General features: G+C 40.5%; 1 protein-coding gene across 1 annotated transcript in view; it reads left to right on the top strand.

The window, feature by feature from the left end:
• The window catches only part of uvrag (UV radiation resistance associated gene), a 93,715-nt gene that overhangs the window by 20,736 nt on the left and 54,652 nt on the right, over positions 1–18,327 (top strand). Inside the window, exons 8-12 of the mRNA XM_042008702.1 lie at positions 6–132; positions 8,628–8,712; positions 10,501–10,588; positions 10,932–10,992; positions 14,364–14,529. Of these exons, the coding sequence (XP_041864636.1) occupies positions 6–132; positions 8,628–8,712; positions 10,501–10,588; positions 10,932–10,992; positions 14,364–14,529 (527 nt within the window). The remainder of the gene's footprint in view (positions 1–5; positions 133–8,627; positions 8,713–10,500; positions 10,589–10,931; positions 10,993–14,363; positions 14,530–18,327) is intronic.

Genomic DNA, 18,327 nt, shown 5'->3' with positions numbered 1-18,327 from the left:
ACCAGAAGAAAGAGCGGGAATGCATGCAGCTACGAATCGCCGTGCTCTGCAGCGAGCTGCAGCGACAGAGGAAGGCGCTTGGCAGGGAGATAGACCTTCAACAGAAGGAGAGGGCACAGCTGCAGAAGAAAGGTAAACTGAATGGAAGCACGTTAAAATCACATCCTCTTGCTCCAAATCAGGATTGCTCCACGGGTTGTGCATGGATCCTAACTCCTTTTGGAGCATACACAGTAAAAGATGAGTTAATAATTGCTGAAAACTGCACATTTTAGCAGGAAAAACACAATATTCGTTTATCAAGGATTGAGCCAAACTCTTTAAATCCTATTCTTTTCAGTAATCTCAACTACCATGATGCTGTTTCTTTTTAAGCCAGCTATATAAAGCATCTTTTGATACGCTCACCAAGGATTTTCACCCCTGTGCTTCTGCTAGAGCTAACAAGAACACACAAAGTGGTAAAAGAAATGAGAAGCACTTCTGCAACTGATTTTGGTGCCTCCCATGGTGCCGTATGACTCAAAGACTTTAAAACGCTTGTGTAAGAAGACTTAATATAATGGTAAAAAACATGTGCAACTAATCCCATCAAATTCACCAGTCCTTTTTATTATATCCCACAAACGACTGCTGCAGCTACCGATTGTAAAAAAGTAGAATAGAAATGTAGTCATGACAGCATTGCCATTTTGTTTACATCAAGAGCGCCGGCCTCAGCAGGATGTTTGCATGCTGAAGAATGATTAACTTCCTTTTGAAAAATAAATACATGATCAAGGTTTTTTTTTATTATGTCATCTATATTGCAGCCAGCTCAAAATGCAGGAATTTAGTAAAATCTGTTTTTATTATCAATTTATCACCAGTGACAGGAAGTTTTATTAACAAAATACAGGATTTTACACATATTCCACCACGAAAACAGTTAGTCAAATATTGCCAACAGTTTGTTTTAAATTCGTTGGACATAACATTTGTCACTGAACATATGATTTTGATTTGGCATACACCCAATTTTAAACGCCTCCATTAACTTTTCAAGTTTTCTGACAGCAGCAGGAAGACTTTGTGTGCCCTCTATTACCTGTTCATTTAGCAGTGCAGCATTGGGTTGTCACGTACAGGAAGCACCAATCACGCTCCGGGTTAAAGGCACTGGAGTCCCTCAACACAAACATACATGCACAAACATAATGTGCAAACTATGGAGCCTTGCTCATGCAGTTTGTTCCAGTCCAGTGAAACAGGAATGTTTGTCCTTTGGTATCACTTAGTTTACCCTGCCAAGTCTCCAGCTTGTGACTTTGATGTTTGAGAGCAGAGGAGGTTTTTCTGCTGTTAATAACAAAGTAAGACCCACGTGTTATTAAAGCTCGGTGAATATGTATGTACAGCCATGGATAACCAAAATGAATAAATAATAATAACAAATAATCATCTGGTCCTTATCAGGTCAGCAACTCTGCATTGTCACGCTTTGAACAAAAACAGTGTGTGGACAACTTCAACACACTCCATGATTGAACAGCTCATAGATCCGCCTTCAGCAGCAGGAACATACCTGTTACCTGTAAGGATTCCTTTTGATCAGAGTTTTTTAAGGAGTTGTTATGTTGTTGTGTTGTTAAACAGCTCTGCTACGGCATCAGTCAAGTTGAGGATCCAAACTTTGAGCCATGGCAGAACTTTGATTTATTGACCTGTTTTGTTGTAGATTTGCTGCTGTGCTTTGGATCTTTGTCCTGTTGCACGACGCAGTTTGGGCTGAACTTCAGCTATCAGTGAAATGGCTACAAAGCTACCAAATACAACCACTGCCACAATATTCAGAACTACATTCATTTGAATGAGACTATTTTGTACCTACTGTGAAACATCAATACAGATGTTATTCTTAGAAGAGGCCTGGTTTTTTATCTGTGAGATCCGCTTGCTGTTTGGCCAGAAGGCAGGGCACCTCACCGAGCCACCTAATGTTAATGATTAGCATGAAGTCTGCACATGCAAACACACACTCATATAATAAGAGTGCACAAAGATGGGTTCGGGGAGAAGTTTCCTTTGTGCTGTGGTCTTAAAAAGAAATGGCTGTTAATCCTCTGCATATTTAACTGTCACCACTCAGTCTACAGCTGAAAGAACTCACTTCTCTGCAGCTCTTTCATGGCCTGTTTCCAGACTGGACAGGTGCTTATTAAGAAACAGAAGAAATAATACCTTCAGCAGGTTAAAAAAGAAAAGATATTGTAGAGCAGATTGGCATGCTGTAGCTGAATGGGACTGTGATGGAAACATGTTGTTTTTTCCCAGCCTTGTAACTCGGCAGCCAGCCGCCACATGTTGCTTAGCTCTGCCATGTTTGTAGCTTGTTGTTTAAGTCTTCTGATTCATCCAAATATATTAACCTGTCTCATGATCGGAAAAGACACATATCAGTTACAGAATGCTCTCGGAGACACGTGCTCCTAGCGCCTCACACAGCAGAGGATTTTGTGTCTGATTATATTTGAAGTGGCATCAGAAGGTTTGCTCTGTCTGATTTCATCGTTCACTTTTAAGACGCACATAGTTTTATCAAATGATCTTTCAGTTTTATTTCTGAATTTTCTATTGGGCAGTTTTGTTTGGCTTGACCAGTAACACGGACACAAGGAAGAAAAAGTGCTTCACGCAAAACACAGAAAAGGGCCGACTGATGTTTTATACAATGATCAGCTACAACATGAGTGAGTGACAAAATTAGCAGCATTAGCTGTGTCATGACAGTGAGGTCTGTCGGGGGAATTTATCAGGTTTTAAGAGAACAGCATGTTGTTTTATGAGTAGCAAAAATTGGCCTAAATATCTGAGCAAATTGGACACGACTCAAATTATGATGGTTAGACTGAGGTCAGAGAAGTCCAAAACAGCGGGCGTTGTATTTCCCATTTTGTGTTGGTCATTAACTCGTAAAAACGATGAGCCGCTGACAGGGACATGGGCGGTTAAAGCTCATTTGCATGGACAGTGAAGTTTGGGTGCATTCTTTCTGGCACTGTTTGGTCTGCTTTAGACAATCCCTGGTCCACTTCTACAGATAATACTGGAGCAGTGTGAACGCTCATTCTGGACCAAAAAAGTGAACTGTGGTCTGGCTGAAATCGGGGGTCTTGGTTCCCTTGTAAGTGTGTGAAAGCAAATGCACCATCCAGCGAACTAATAAATGGAAGTGAGCACATCTTAGCTGGATAGCTCGCTGCCTGTTCTGCTGCTCATGAGGTTCAGTGTTTTTGTGAAATCCATCTTAGATTTTAACACCAAAGTAAAAACAAAACCCCTCCGACTGCATGAATTTGGTGTTGCTGCATTGTGTATGTGCAGCGAACAAGCCAGCTGAAGGGGAAAGGTTTCTGTTTTCAGTCCTGGCCAATCGGTGAGCTGGGTTTTCTTCTCCTTCCTGCTTTTTTTTCACCTTAATCAGTTGTCGTTTTGGGAAATATTGCTCCTGGTGAGCAGTTGTAAGCGTGGGACATTGTTCAGGCAGTTTTGTTCGCTTGAGTTGAAGTGTGAAAGCAATCCAGACCAAAGAAGGGTGTGAATTCTCCGCCCAATCGAATAGTGTTCCCCGGACAATCCTGATGTGAATGCACCATTAACCTTTTTGGTCCAATCACTCATGAGAGCTCAAAACCGACTATAATAGTGCCAGAAAATGCTTCACAGTTTGCTTTCTGTGGGGTTACATTCCTGCAAGCTGTACTGGCTGCTGTCCACAGTTATAATCTCACACTGTGAACACGTGTTTTGGACGCTTTATCAGAGGGAGAGTTGGTTGAGTAAGCATCATTAATCGGGGAGTAAATGGATGCAAGACGCTTTAATAGAAGAAGGCAAAGAAGCATGGACGGTGTGATCCTCTGAGGAATGCTCTGCCAGGATACCTTGCATCTTCTTAAACATGTAAATGCTACTTTGATCTGTAATACTTACCTGTATATTGCTGTTGGCTACAAACACCATGTCACAGCAGAGGTGTTCCCTCATGGAGGTGGACTTTTTCACCTTGGCCACAGTACAAAAACTGTTCAGGAATGCTTTGAGGAACATGACAAAGTCTTACAGATGTTGACTTGGCCTCCGATTTCCCCACACCTCAATCCCATCTTCCATCTTCGGGATGTCCTGGATAAACAAGTCCAATCCTCTGAGTCCAAAGCTCACAACTTACAGAACCTGAAGGATCTGCATTAATGTATTGGTGCCTGATACCACAGGAGACCCTCGGAGGGTTTATGGAGTCCATGCTTTTACAGATCCGAGCTGTTCTGGTGACACAAGGAGGTTCTACACAATATTAAGCAGGTGCTTTTAATGTTGTGACTGATCCTTGTATGTGTGTTGATGAGATCAGAAGCATGTGTTTAATTCAGTGAATTATTCACACATTCCTGTGTTTATTAGATCCAGGTACTTTTTAAAGTGTTATTGACAGTTGAACAGTGTGTGTAAACACGTTGCGATGCATTATATGCCCAGAGGACACACCATATCCACCGTTAATCTCCGTTCTTCGTCATGCTCTTTAGGATCTCTCTCATATCTGACCGTGTGGTCTTCCTGCCTCTCGCACATTCATAGGGCCCATTAGCAAATACTTCTTATCAGCCTTTTTATTCCCTGCAAACCAGCCTTTCTCAAAACAAGCAGCCTAGAAAACCCAAACATACATGTAGAGCCTCTGCAGGTGTGTGTGTGTGTGTGTGTGTGTGTGTGTGTGTGTGTGTGTGTGTGTGTGTGTGTGTGTGTGTGTGTGTGTGTGTGTGTGTGTGTGTGTGTTTGAGCTTGCAGGAAAAGATGAGATGAAAGTGTCCAATTTTCTTCCGAAAGTGTTTGTTAGAAAGTTGCTGCAGGCATGTTGATGCCTGCTTTGTACATGCAGTCCCTCTATGCCATCCTTGACAGGGGTTTCATAATTAATCCTAAAATACATCAGCTGTCTGAATTACCTTGATGACAGGTTGACGGTAGGCCTTCAGTGCCTGCTGATTTACAGTAATGCCGGTGAAGTCATGCATCTAATTACAATCCATCCTATGAAACATATTATGTCTTTCTTCCAGTGTAGGACTGGGGAAATATGAGCATGACCACATCTTTTTTTTTTTTTTAAGCTGAGTTTAAAATAAAAAGTAGTTCTTTGCTCTCAGTGAAATGAATCAGTTTGGTTTCAAGGGGGTCACGCTCTTGTCGCAATTTCCTCCCATCTAATTTCCCTCCTTCCACCTCGAGCAGACGACATAAATCACGCTTGTGAGCGGCATTTATTGTACTTAGCAGTGGTAGTTATTCTCACGCTCGGCAGCACAGCGAGGCCTCCTGACCAATAAATGTCAGTAGCCGAGTTTCTTAAGTGTGAGGAACTTAGTTTGGCGAAGGCACGGTGTGTGGAGGTATTTGTCACCTTGGAGAAAAGCTCTCATATTGAAGCGATCATCATTAGAGCTCTTTTAGCAGAAGCTTGACTTAATGCACCAGCTTTCACCAGCTGGCTGCCAGAGAAAGTTTAACAGGTAGTACCCGCCTAATAGCTCAAAAGTTTCCTCTCTTTTGTATTATTTCTCCTGACATCACACTCTGTCATAGTGAAACCTTTTAACACATAGCATTGAGGAATTTGGGTTAGAAACAAGGCCACTCTGGCAGATTAGCTTCTGATGAAAATAAAACTGTTTTTTCCAGGATGGAACATTCTTTCTGGTACCCGTACTATTTTCATAACTATAAAACTTTAATTATGTTTTTTTCCCCTCTTAGACACCTGTATAATATATTCCTATGAAACTATTTAAGAGCAATCCTCTAGACGTTTTAATGGCTAATTTAATCAGACTTTATGGAATTCACGATTCTCTTGTGCCTATTTTTGTTGCGCTGCTGAGTTGAGGAACGTAAGAAGGCTACATGATGTCACAAAAACAATCTTTTGTAGACTTAAAAAACCCTGGAAAGATTGCCAGTCCATTGCAGGGCCAACCCAGAGAAAAGAACAACAACTCCTAGGGACAATTTAGAGTGAGCAGTCAAGCTAACAAGGACTGTGGGAGGAAGCTGGAGGACCCAGAGAGAACCCATGCATGCATGAGAACATGCAAACACCACACAGAAAGCCCCCCCCCCCACCCGAAGTTCCATCCAGGAACCTTCTTACTTATGTGATATAAAAGTTCTGTTACAACCCATGTCCCTCCCCCAGCGCCACACAATCCGACCATAGAAGTACTTGTTTTGTGTTTATTTGCATTTAATATGTTGTGCCCAAAAGGGACCTTTTAATATTCTAGTGCTAACATCTACTACACAGTCTATGATTATGGAATAAACCCCCCCCCCCCTCTGTGGATCAGCTGATGTTCTGTCTGATCACATTAGTCAGCATCACTGTTCATGTCCACATTTCACCGAGTCCAGTTCTTCCACGTGGGTCAGAAAGGCCGGGCCAGTGTAAATAAACCTCAAAAGCTTTTGCTGGATTTTCTTCTGATGTCCACCATCTGTGAACAGAGCGACCTCGCTGAACATTGGCTTACATCCAGAATTAGAAACCAAAAAAAAAGTTATGACTGATTTAAGGCCAAAGCACGATTTTCTCAACATCACATTCACTATAAGCCCACTTCACGTTTTATTGCAGCATGTAATTCATGTTTTATGTGAAAGTATAGTGAGAAACAAACATCCTGAGCACCTCATGTTTCTGCTATGGATTTTCTTTCCATACCATCCCACTGTACAAACTGGAACAGGTTAAAGGGATGAAAGGATAAGGAGATTGATGGACAGAACAGATAGGATGGAGCTGGGCATTACATGAAAGCGGCAGTGCAGTACAGGCCCATGCCGTCCATGTTAAAATATGTTTTCGTGTCATCACTCAGAACAGCGGGATGGGCTGTCTGATCTCTGGCTGGTCTGCTATCTGTCTTCCCAGCTAATCTGATAGAGATGTTTCAGAGTAGCTCTGTTTTCTCAATCACTCTCTCACCTTAAACCCTTATGATATAAGAAGCATGCAAGTGGAAATATGTGATAACAAGCAGGTCCTCTGATTCATCTGATCATATGCAGTTTGATAATCTCAACAGCTTCAAGCCAACTTTTAAACCAGCTGCTGTCAGACTGTTTGAAATTTGATTGCATGCTTAAGACCCCAAACAGTCCAACTTTATGAAGCTCAAACATTCCAGGAGCTTAGTAATCTGTTTTCATTATAAAAGATTTTTTATCCATCTAATCTTTGAAAAATGGGCCCATTTCCTCACACTTTTTGTCCAGTTATTTAATCTTTATAGTGTCTTGTTGGTTTTGGTGACCTGCACATGTGTCTTTACAGGATAGAGCTGGTGCTGAAAACTGTGACATAAGCTTCATAGTTTGGACATCTATGCGACTGCAACAGTAAAGCTCATATACAGTAATAAATTCAATTTAAAATACTTTATAAATCCCTAAAAACAAATTCTAAATCTAAAATAAATATGTCCTAATGTTAAATGAAAATAAGATGTCTTCTTTTCTTTATATAAAAACAAATTCACCAATGGCTGACATCAGTCGCTGAAGCTAGAATGAAATGCTTCTTTTGCCTCAACAGAAACTTAAATGCAGATTTCATAAAGCGACGCACCTACTGAGCTCCTTAAATCACTGCATGTTGCTTGGTAATTGGGTGATACGATGAAGAATTTAACTAAAGAAACAGAAATTTACAACTATTTTCATGTTGTCGTATTCACCCTCTTTAATATTCTACGTACATCTTCTATTCTAGCATTTAAAAACTCTAAATCAACACCGTAAATGAGATCAGAACTAGTTAAATTTAAATCTTTAATATGCCTCTACATCGTCTGAAACTGACTCAGTTTAGTGGGGGAAACATTTTCCTTTTTTATTAAACACATTTTTCTCTCTTGTCAAGGCCTGGACCTCCATTACCCTTAATGAGGCCTGACCTCCAGCTCAGCCTGAGCTTTGGGTGTGTAGAGATTAATATGGTGACGAGGGTTGTTTCTTACAGAATTTAGGGGTGGCTTCACTTCTTTCTGACCTCACACCTGCAGATGGATTGGTTGATCATTAGGGTGTCATATTGAAACTGGAATGTTGTATAGTCATGGAGGTATTTGAAATGGGAACACATGAAAAGTTTTTTTTTATTTTTTATGAGAACAAGAGAGCCGCTATCTCACCATGTCACCGATGATGAGGCCTCCGTGATCTCTGGGATCATAATCAGAGGATAAAACCTCCGACATCTTAGACGTGTTACGATGGGAAATTATACTTATTATACATCTTCGTGGCTTGGTGTTGCACTGCTGGAGTTTGTGTTTACACTACTTCCTTGTTGCAGGTTGTATCAGCATCTTTCTAATTTCATGTATGTGCCCAACTCTGTATTTACAGTTGACAAATCCTTTAGTCTGCATACATGTGTTTGGTTTTATGTGGTGTTAAAAGGAAACGGTTTGGTGAATGATCAAAAACACTGTTTGAACTTGATAAAAACAAGCCCACCTGGATGTTATGATGTAGCAGATCCGAGCACACAGACCTGATAATTTATGTTTTTATGTCTTTGTCAGAGGAAGCATTTTCTGCTCAGCATGAGAGTCTAAAGGAGGAGAAGGAATCTTTAACCAGGCTGCAGAAGGAATGCACAGCCAAGAGGTATGTGTGAAGCTGTAATTACTTACTGCTTTATTTCTGCCTGAAAAACACGCTAAACGCATTTATCTTCGCCAGCCCCTCTCCGTGTGCAAGCTTCAGTGTGTTTCTAAATCACATTAAATTGTGATAAGATTACGTCCTGCTCTCACCTTTTTCTGAACATGAGGATGTGTTTGTGGCTGCCTATTTAGATTTTCTCAGCAGAGTTAACAGCGTGCACAAAAAGCCTATTGGCTGGTTTTTATCTTGGTCTGTGGAGAGATGCCTGTGGTGGGCGAAGGCCCTGGACGGGGCTTTGTTTTTCTGAAGAGTGAACTGCATCCCTGGGAAGGCCAGAAAGGACCAGGAGACCCAGCAAACAGGAAATTCATGCTGACACTTGTACATGTGCCCAACATCCGTTCCTTGGAAATTTGTGTTGTTTATGTGCTTTATGGAAGTTCATATAATTCTTCTTAAGCATTTAGCCAGAGAAAGATTGTGTTGAGGATGTGGGTGTTCTTTGTCAGGTCTTCTGTGTATTTAGCTGCAGATTGAAAACAGCTCATCTCACAAAACCGGGGCTGAAAAGCATCACCCAGCGTCTTTACTTACAGCATTAGAAAGTTCATTATGTTCATTATGTACAGCATCAGCAGCAGTTTCTTGCAGATGTGAAAGTCTTCCCAGGAAGTACAGACAACTGTCTTGTATACTGTATTTGTACTCAGGTATTGTGATGCTGTTTCATATTTTCCATTAATTAAAAAATATTTTGCAATTTTAATCTTGCAGGCTAACATTTGCATAAAATATAATGAACCTATCAGGTTCAACTTAACACTACAAATTAATTCAGTCACGCTTCTTTCTTCTGAGTCTCCTTTTTATCCTCTCAGATGGTTTCATTGAAATCACACCAAAAAAAAAAGCAAAATCAGAACTTTGCAGTTAAGAAATAAAATATGTCCAAGCTTTAAATATAGTTCCTATGTTACAGTTCGCCTTTGTGCAGTGTACCATTTTAGGTGTAACTTTTTAAAACATTGTAAGGCAAAGCAACATGTTAGTTTAGCAAAGTACAACGTTGAGGTAGATTAAAAGGGAAGAAGAAGAAAAAAATAAATAATAACTCTCTCCAGGTTTTCAGAGGGAATATAAGAGCATGTTTTCAGAAAAGAAGCTTTCACGTGGCTGTTACCGCGGGTTTGCCAGATGTATAAAGCAGCAGCCTGCTGGAGTGAACTGATTTCAGATCAAACGATTGTCACACACCGGTCTATCTGCTCTCTCTGCAAAGCCGCTGCACACGGGGAAAATAGAAATAAGAGATTGCTAACCACAGGCAAGGCCAAAAAGGATGTTCAAGTGAAAGGTGAGGAGCGTTTTTGCAAGGATGGTTCACATTCAATCACTGCTTTCCCCAAAAATCCCTTTTCATGTGCATGAAATGATGGGCTAATACCCACATTGCTCCACAGGCAAAGGTCTTAAGTACAAGACACCCGAGATAACAACTTCCTCACTGACATGTATGCACACACTGGACAGTATTCATGCAAGGAGAAATATCGTATACCATTTTAAATCCTTTTTGTGAGTTTTAAAATCATGCTTATTTTAAGCAGTTTATAATCATACTACTTTAAAATTCCACAGAATTCATCCTTTGTCCTCCAGTCTCCTCCTCCTATGCTCCTGTGTCCCTACTCCTACTCTGCCTGATTACTTCCTCTGCCCTCTTTTTTGTCTGTTCCTGCCACTCTGTTGCTCACTTTGTCACTTGTGTGTGTGGTTTCATCTCCTCAGAGAGCAGTTTCTGAAGTCCAACGCTCAGCTCACCTTCCGCTGTCGTCAGCTCCTCTCCGAGCTCTCTTACATCTACCCGATCGATGTGGTAAGCGAGGCCTGATTGTACATTTCTGCATAATGAATTCTTGATGTGGCAACTGCAAAGCATCAGCTGGTTATGAAACCACAACTTTGACACCGTTCCAAAGTAATGTCTTATTCCTGATGTCATTTTCATACTTGTTTTTAGAGATTAGCCTAAACCCTGGCATTTTAGTTTTGCTTTATATTTAGTAGATAAACTAAATGCTGAAATGCTCACATAACCAGACAATAACCAAATAAATTTAAAGCAAATCTATCTGCCTGCTGTAAAGCTCTTCATCCTGAGGTTTCATCTTGTGCAGGTTTATTGTCTTCATTATAAAACCTTTTATTTAAATCCACAGGCCAATCAGTCAGATTATGTCATCTGTGGAGTGAAGCTGCCAAACTCGGAGGACTTTCAAGGTAATTTATTATGTGCGTGTGTGTTTTAAGTTACAGGAGGACGGGCTGTGAAAAACGAATGCTGAGCAAATGTTTTGTCTTAGCTTTGAAGCTCGTGGTCAAAGGTGGATGTTCGCTGCAGGAACATTTTACAGTTTTAAAACCGTTTCTATATCATAACTTTGGCTACTCAGGGTTTGCAGTTTTGCAAATGTTTGTTTATTGCCATGGTAACGTAGAAACGTCTGATTCTGGGGAGCCATTAACTGCAGCCCAGAGTTTGAACGTGAGTAGCTGAACAGTTCATATATTTTGGCTGTAAGTCATTTTGAGCTTTAAACATCAGCCGGATCCATCAAAAGATGTTTGACCTTACTGCTGTTTGCTGTTTAGTTTTCGTCAGACCTTTGTCATCAGATGATGTAAACATTCTGTTCACACCTGCTTCCAATGAGCATTCGCTCAGACCTTTTTCACACTTTGTGCTAACACCCGGCCTCCCAGGGTGAAGTACATGTGTCCACATCTGGCATAACAGTTCGTCCCCAAATGTGTCCTGATGCAGCTTGAAGCCAACATCACACAGTCAGACATCAGCAGTTTTTTTTTAAACCAGCATTCAGCAACCTGAACTGTTTATTTGTTTCAGACATTAACCTGTTTAAGTTGCCTCATGCACAATTATTGCAGATGCAATATAAGCGAACTAAAAAAAGTATTTCATAATTTAGTCATCACAACCTGTGCTGACTAAAGACACACACACTGAACCTCTTAAACTCTGCAGTTTTATTTTTGAATCCATCTCTGAGAAACAACACCCGCTCACAGTGTAATAATAAAATGATTAATGGCCAGCACACATGGTCCACCTGCAGCGCTGCTGTATGTTAGAGGAATAGAGCAGCACAGAGGAACAGAAACATGAACAGTTTCTAAACATTCAGGTTCTTTAAAAGGTGAGCAGGACTGATGGAAGAGATCTGGAACGCAGCTTCATTCTGAACCAGTCTGAAAGAAAACCGTTAAATATGCGCCAGTTAGCCACTGATAGGTACAGTAACACTTCTCATCGTTTTACAATGTGATGCTCTGTTGGGAAAACCTGCATTATAGCATCAAGGTATCTAGGTCAGGGGTCTGCAACCTCTACCAATAAACATCTATTTTCACCAACTGTCCCTCCAAATAAACATAGTTTAGAGCCAAATGACAAAAGAAAAAGCCAAATCTGCGCCATCCGAGTCCACATATCGACACACCTGCGCTTTCTGCTCGGTGTTGTTTTCATTACGTACCTCGTCACAAATAAACGAGTCTGCTGCAGCCGAATCAGTTTGCTGAGTCGAGATGTTTGTTGTCATTTTATTGGTCCTGTCCTTGACGGTCTTTGCAGAGAGAGAGAAATCTACCATTTTTCAGTCCATATATGCTCCAGTATTTCAATGAAGGATTCTTTCATGTCTTCTCTCTGTGAACAACCTTACCGTCCACCGAGTTGCCACAAAACCTGCAGCGATGGAGTTTAGGAGCTTGATCTGCTTCTTGCACTGTTCAGCTTTTCACAGAAGTTCTGAAATTTCCAAAACGAACACGTTAATGCAAAGAGATTAATCTGTGGAAATAAAGCGTTCATTATTATTAGTATTAAAATGCTTTTTTTGGGCTGCATCCCTTACTTTTAATGAGCAGATTGATTTTTATGCCAGGCTGGATTGCTGTTTCAACTGTGTCACCCCAAGCATCACAGAGCATCTCTGAATGTGTGCTGAGCGATCAAATCCATCCCCAGCTGCATTTAATGCTGGCATACCAGGTCTGAATAACCTCTTACTTTATACATTTTTATAACATTTTCCATCGTCTTTACCAAGTATTATTTAATGCACTGCAGCATCAGTGATGAGAGAGAAAGCACTTTACTGATGAATCAATAATTAAATAGATGAATAAAAAAGGATGATTGGAAAGCATTTAGCAGGAATGTTAAATGTTTGGAAATTTGCCCTACCTAATGGCTGGGATGGGATGCAGCTAGATTGGTTGATTCCAGACAGTTTTGATTTTTCAGTACGATCAGCTGTTGTGATCTCTCGTCGGCTGCAGCTGGAGTTGTTGTTCGGCACCACCACAGTCTCATAAAGTCTTTTTACAAGATGCTTTTGTATCAGCCTTCACCACTCCAGCAAGAAGCCACAAAAACCTCAAGGTTTACAATCAAAGATGTAGTGTTGGGCAACACAGGAAAATAAAGTTGTTAGCCAACAGTTGCTGCCACAAATCCATGGTTATGATGGTAGAAAGGTTAGAGAAGGGGTCACACCATATGTGCAGTGATGAATAGGGTTTACTGTTACAGCAGCAAACGCTTGATGACTTTGTGACCTCTCAATATCTCACATGAATGTTGGGGGTAACTTTTGGGGCATTGCATGGGTAATAAATGTTTGGCTTTCATTTGAGGCTCTTCTGAGACTGCAAACACACCAGCCAGTGTCCACTCAACACACTCCAGCTACCTTCCTCCCAGCTGGTGAGCCCCACTGGGGCCCCGGGCCCATAATTCAAGAAGACCTCTTCCAGCCTCCATCGCTTCCCTGCTGTTACACTCCACCTGTTAACATTTTTTTTAGAAGCACGCAGGAGAAGACAATGGCGACCATAGGAAGAGGCCTGTGTCTGCTTTAGCCTTCAGTACAGTAGAGCTAGACATGAAGCAGCGAGTCAACAACTGAGTATGTTTGTTAGATAACAGTTAATGGAAAACTCCCCCTATATGCCCTCCTTCCTGGTCAGTTGTAAACTTTAACGCTTAAACTCTAACACAACATAAAATACAGGATCAGCCCAGGATGCCACTCTGTTGTTAGACTTTTTTCTTTCAAAGCTTTAAATAAAAAGTGCAGCGATGTTTACATCTTTGCCTCCAGCAGTGTCCTGCTGCTGTTCACGGGTGTGACACCGCTCAGCATCTTGTCTCTAAACTGTCATTCAAGAAGCCAGTTGATTTCTTGACGTTTTTCATCCAGGTAGCTAAACCGGATTGTTAGAGTATATCTCGTTATTTTTTCAAAATGCTGCCACATGAATGCAACTGTTCGTCTACCCGTGGATTTTTTGCTGGAAGATGCTTCGTTTTTGTTTGTGGATTCCACATCATGTGAATCCAATCTGCAACTTGTAAATACAGTTTATCTTTCATGTATGAAAACGTCCAAACAGACGCTGGTGAGTAATGTACGCTTTGAAGTTTTGGACTGGTTGAATAAAAGGCTGCAGGTTTGAGTTTGATTTGCTTTAAATGACGAGCTCCGAGACTTTGATATGTTAATGTTGATTTCTTAAAAGCTCCTAACTCTACCCGGCTGAATAAAATCCAATCTGTCCCACAGCAAAGGATGATGGGAGCGTGGCTGTCGCCCTGGGATACACAGCACACCTGGTCCTGATGATCTCGTCCTTCCTTCAGATTCCTCTTCGCTATCCGGTGATCCACAAAGGTTCCCGCTCCTCCATCAGGGACACCATCACCGACAGGCTCACGGAGAAGGAGAGAGAGTGAGTACACTCAGTGCCTGACATGGAAACATCAAATATCAGGGAAAATGTCTTGAATGTTCATGTGGACTCAAACACGTGGCGTTTGAGATCCTGTACAAACTGTGCTATGAATTCACACTTGAGCCACTTTTAAAAATGTAATGAAGGAATTTTAAAGCGAGTTTGTTAAACTTGTAAGAGGTCTGTTAGACTTCTGTCGGCGCTCTTGGAGAAAGCCGTTGTCTGGGATGCTTTGTGTTGTAAGTCTGTTGCTTGAGTCATTTTTGTCTAATTTGTCTGAGTTTTCATCCAAACTTCTTCCGTCTGCACAGAATTAATAATTCCAACGATAAATTTTCTCTCAGAATTGACAAACTCTTACCTTTACTGAAGAAAAGAACTGGTAAATTCTCATGTTCAGGCGTGACTCAGCTGGTGGAAGGGAAAGCAGAACCACCGGTCTGCTTGAGGCGGGCTGGAGTCGAGGCAGCCTGATGATTAAAGCAGCGGTATAGCATGACAGAGGTCTTTTTTTAAACAGGAATTGTGCTTTTGAGACTCTTCCCGCTAGTCCACGCTGGACCTCTTAGGTTGATTTAATCTGAATAGTTTCGTCTCTCTTACTCTGTCCAGACTTCCACTGCTGTTTTGTTTAAAAAAAAAATCCATCAATGAGCCCAACCACGCTGCTGTCTCTAGTTTTTCAGGATGTTTCTTGGAGTCAGCTTTCGTTTCTTCTGTTTTAAGTCAAAATTCCTCTTTATTTATTTGGTCTTCATTTTTTTTAGCTATGAAAGATCAGTCTGTTTTTGCAGATCTGACCTTCTTTATCCAACAAACTGCCTGAAACACTTCCTTTTAGCTTCCTTTCGCCTGCCGTTGCCAGTTTAACAATCACTTTTAACTCGCTCCTTTCTGGGTGAGTTATATAGTAGTAAATGTACAACGTTCGGTCAAACAGGAGCCCCAAGCAAAGTAACCATGACCGTTATTCAGCACATCAACAAATTAATTCTCAAAATGCTCTTTAAATGTTTTTAGAGTTCATACGTTCTAATTTTCTAACTTGATTCATTGATTTTCTTTTTATTTCATTTATTTGAGATGTGCGAGATGGTTAAGACTGACTTAGAAAGTTCATGGATGTTTTAAGTCATTGGATTATTTCTCCATAACAAATTTGCTGATGTTTTTGGTGAAAAATGCTATTCTATAGCTCCTAATCAGCTGCATCTGTTGCTGTTTAATGCTAAATACAGTAAGTTTCATTTATTTATGGCAATGCAAAGACTGTGGCATCAAGAGCTGTAAAAAGGAAAAAGCCTCACGATTAATTTCATAGTGGGGCTGAGCGTCGACCTCTGATGGAAGAATCCTTATTTGCCAAATGCTGCAGGTCCTTGAGCAAACACCTGATTCTGGCTTCAGGTGAGCCAGTTCCCACAGACCTCCATGTTAACAAGCCTAACTTGGCAGCAGAAATAAACACATTTACAGCCTGATGCACAAAACTGTGTCGTCTCTACAGCTAATTTATCTTTTCATATTTTATTGCACATCATCTGTTTTAAATTGTGTTGTGAGCTAAGATTTTATTTTGCACTATTTTGGCTGCTGTTAATGATGAGGAAATGCTTCTGGCTTTAAAAAGAAAAATCAAAATAGCTCATTGCTTACAAGAAACAAGTGTGAATATTGTGAATAGTCACTTTTTAAACACACTCTAGGATGACGCAGCGTAGATCCGATCGATGATTGTGTTGACTGTTTCTCACAAGAAACACAACCAAACACGTCTACACATACAAGCACTATTATAATAAGAGATTCTATTCATTTTTAGATTAAAAGGGTCATTTAACCTGTGATTAATAATTTCAGCTGTGTAAATTTTTACTTTGGCACAACAACTGAAATTAAAACTATTTAGGAAAAGGAAACCGTTTGAAGTCCAGATGTTTTAATGTTTTAAGTTTCAAACAATTTCTGGATTTGGCAACAACAATGAATACAGCAGCTGTGTGTGTGTGTGTGTGTGTGTGTGTGTGTGTGTGTGTGTGTGTGTGTGTGTGTGTGTGTGTGTGTGTGTGTGTGGGTAGTTGTTTTTCCTCCATAATGGGGACAAAAACCATCTTATGGGGTCATCCGTTTTGCTGTCATGGGTATGAAATGACCTTTTAGGGTTGAAACTTGGTTTTCGGTTAGAATGAGATGCTGGGGGTCTAAGGTGAGGGTTAGGCATTAGAGAGGCAGTTGTGATGGTTAAGTTCAGGGTAAGGGGCTGGGGAATTCATTGTGTGCATGACCCATTTTACTTGTTTCCAACTTTTCCCTCCGCCAGAACTTTGAAAGCGTTGATTATTTGTCCTGTATCTTTCAGTTATTTAACTTAACTCATTTATTTTGTATGAAAGCAGAAGCTGTCAGGATGATTGTGTCGGTGATTCCCAGAGTTTTTCTTGCCCGTACATACTTTGCACTGCATGCTTTTAGATCTTTGTGTGCTCATTGAGTAAAAAATTAGTTTAAATGCTTTACAGTTTTTTTTTTAAACTAACTGAATATTGAATTACATTTTTTTGCCTGACTAAAAATTGACAAAGAAGACCAGAACCGTTCACATGCCTTTATTGTAAACTGGCTTTCATACATTTTCAAATGTTTTCCTCAGGTTTTCGTGGTTTTAAAAAAGGGCAGGAAATGTGCAAAACAATGAAAAAGCAAGAAAAAGCGCAAGTTTGAGGCTCAGATGTAACCTGTGTTGCTCCATTAAACCTTTGAGCCCTGTGTCTGTGATTTAGGTGTCATCTCAAAAATTGCATAACAAAATGATTTTTATCTCTGCAACAGCGAGCTCTGTTTGAATACTTTCAGTCATAGTAAAGAGAACACATGATTTTAGATGTGTGTTTCAGGCTTGTCTTAGGAAAAGAAAACACCTTCAGGATGAATGTGAAGATCCTTTTGGAATGATGCAGCTGTAGCTTTAAACCTCAGATCATGAAGATCGTAGTACTATGTGTGAATTATCTCTGCAAAGGCCAACTCTGCTAAAGTGAAGCAGAACAAAATTAGAAACTTTTACTCCTGACCATTAAAGTGAGGTCTTTGAACATTTTCCGCAGTTTGCCACCATCTGTCCTCAAAGGCCCCAAAATCCTGGAGCACCTCACGTTTTGCAGGGTTAAAGATTCAGCCTCGAACATTTTTTAAATGTTTTTAAAATGTACTGCAATTAATAAGTTAACTGCCTTGTTGTAGGTTTACTCTCTTTGAGGCATTACGTTTAACATTTTGACTCTACATACATTCAGATATTGAAGATAGAGGGGTAGTGTGTGAGCAGTTAAATGCATTTTTAGGTTTTGTGTAAACAAACATAAATGACTAAAAATCAGAATAAACTGCAAGAAAGTAGAGAAGAATGTATTTGAAAGCAAGCCTGGATATGAAGGCGGTAACGGCAGTGACGTGTAGAATTTCTGTGACTTTTCTTTGATCATAAACACGTCTTAGGAGAAAAAAAAAGCGTTTCATATTTTGTCTTAATAAAAAAAGAAAAAAAAGTTCTGTACAAGTTCTGATTGGCCGTAATTTACCACATGCTGGGAATGGACAAATCCACCTTGGGAGGACCTGGAAGGATCGTTCCCTGAAATCTCCACTGTGAGCAAACATAGTATGGCTGAATGTTCAAGCTTGGCCCTTCAGTAGCTCGGGAAGACTTCGTTCTAGCATCTGGATCACTCTTAGTGACTGTGTACTGGTGCTTCATGAAAAGATTGTGCCCTCATATTTCCTCTTAGGATTGGATCC

This window comes from Melanotaenia boesemani, chromosome 15 (assembly GCF_017639745.1).
Source record: "Melanotaenia boesemani isolate fMelBoe1 chromosome 15, fMelBoe1.pri, whole genome shotgun sequence".
Taxonomy (NCBI): Eukaryota; Metazoa; Chordata; class Actinopteri; order Atheriniformes; family Melanotaeniidae; genus Melanotaenia; species Melanotaenia boesemani.
This window is presented reverse-complemented; position numbering and strand designations above follow the sequence as displayed.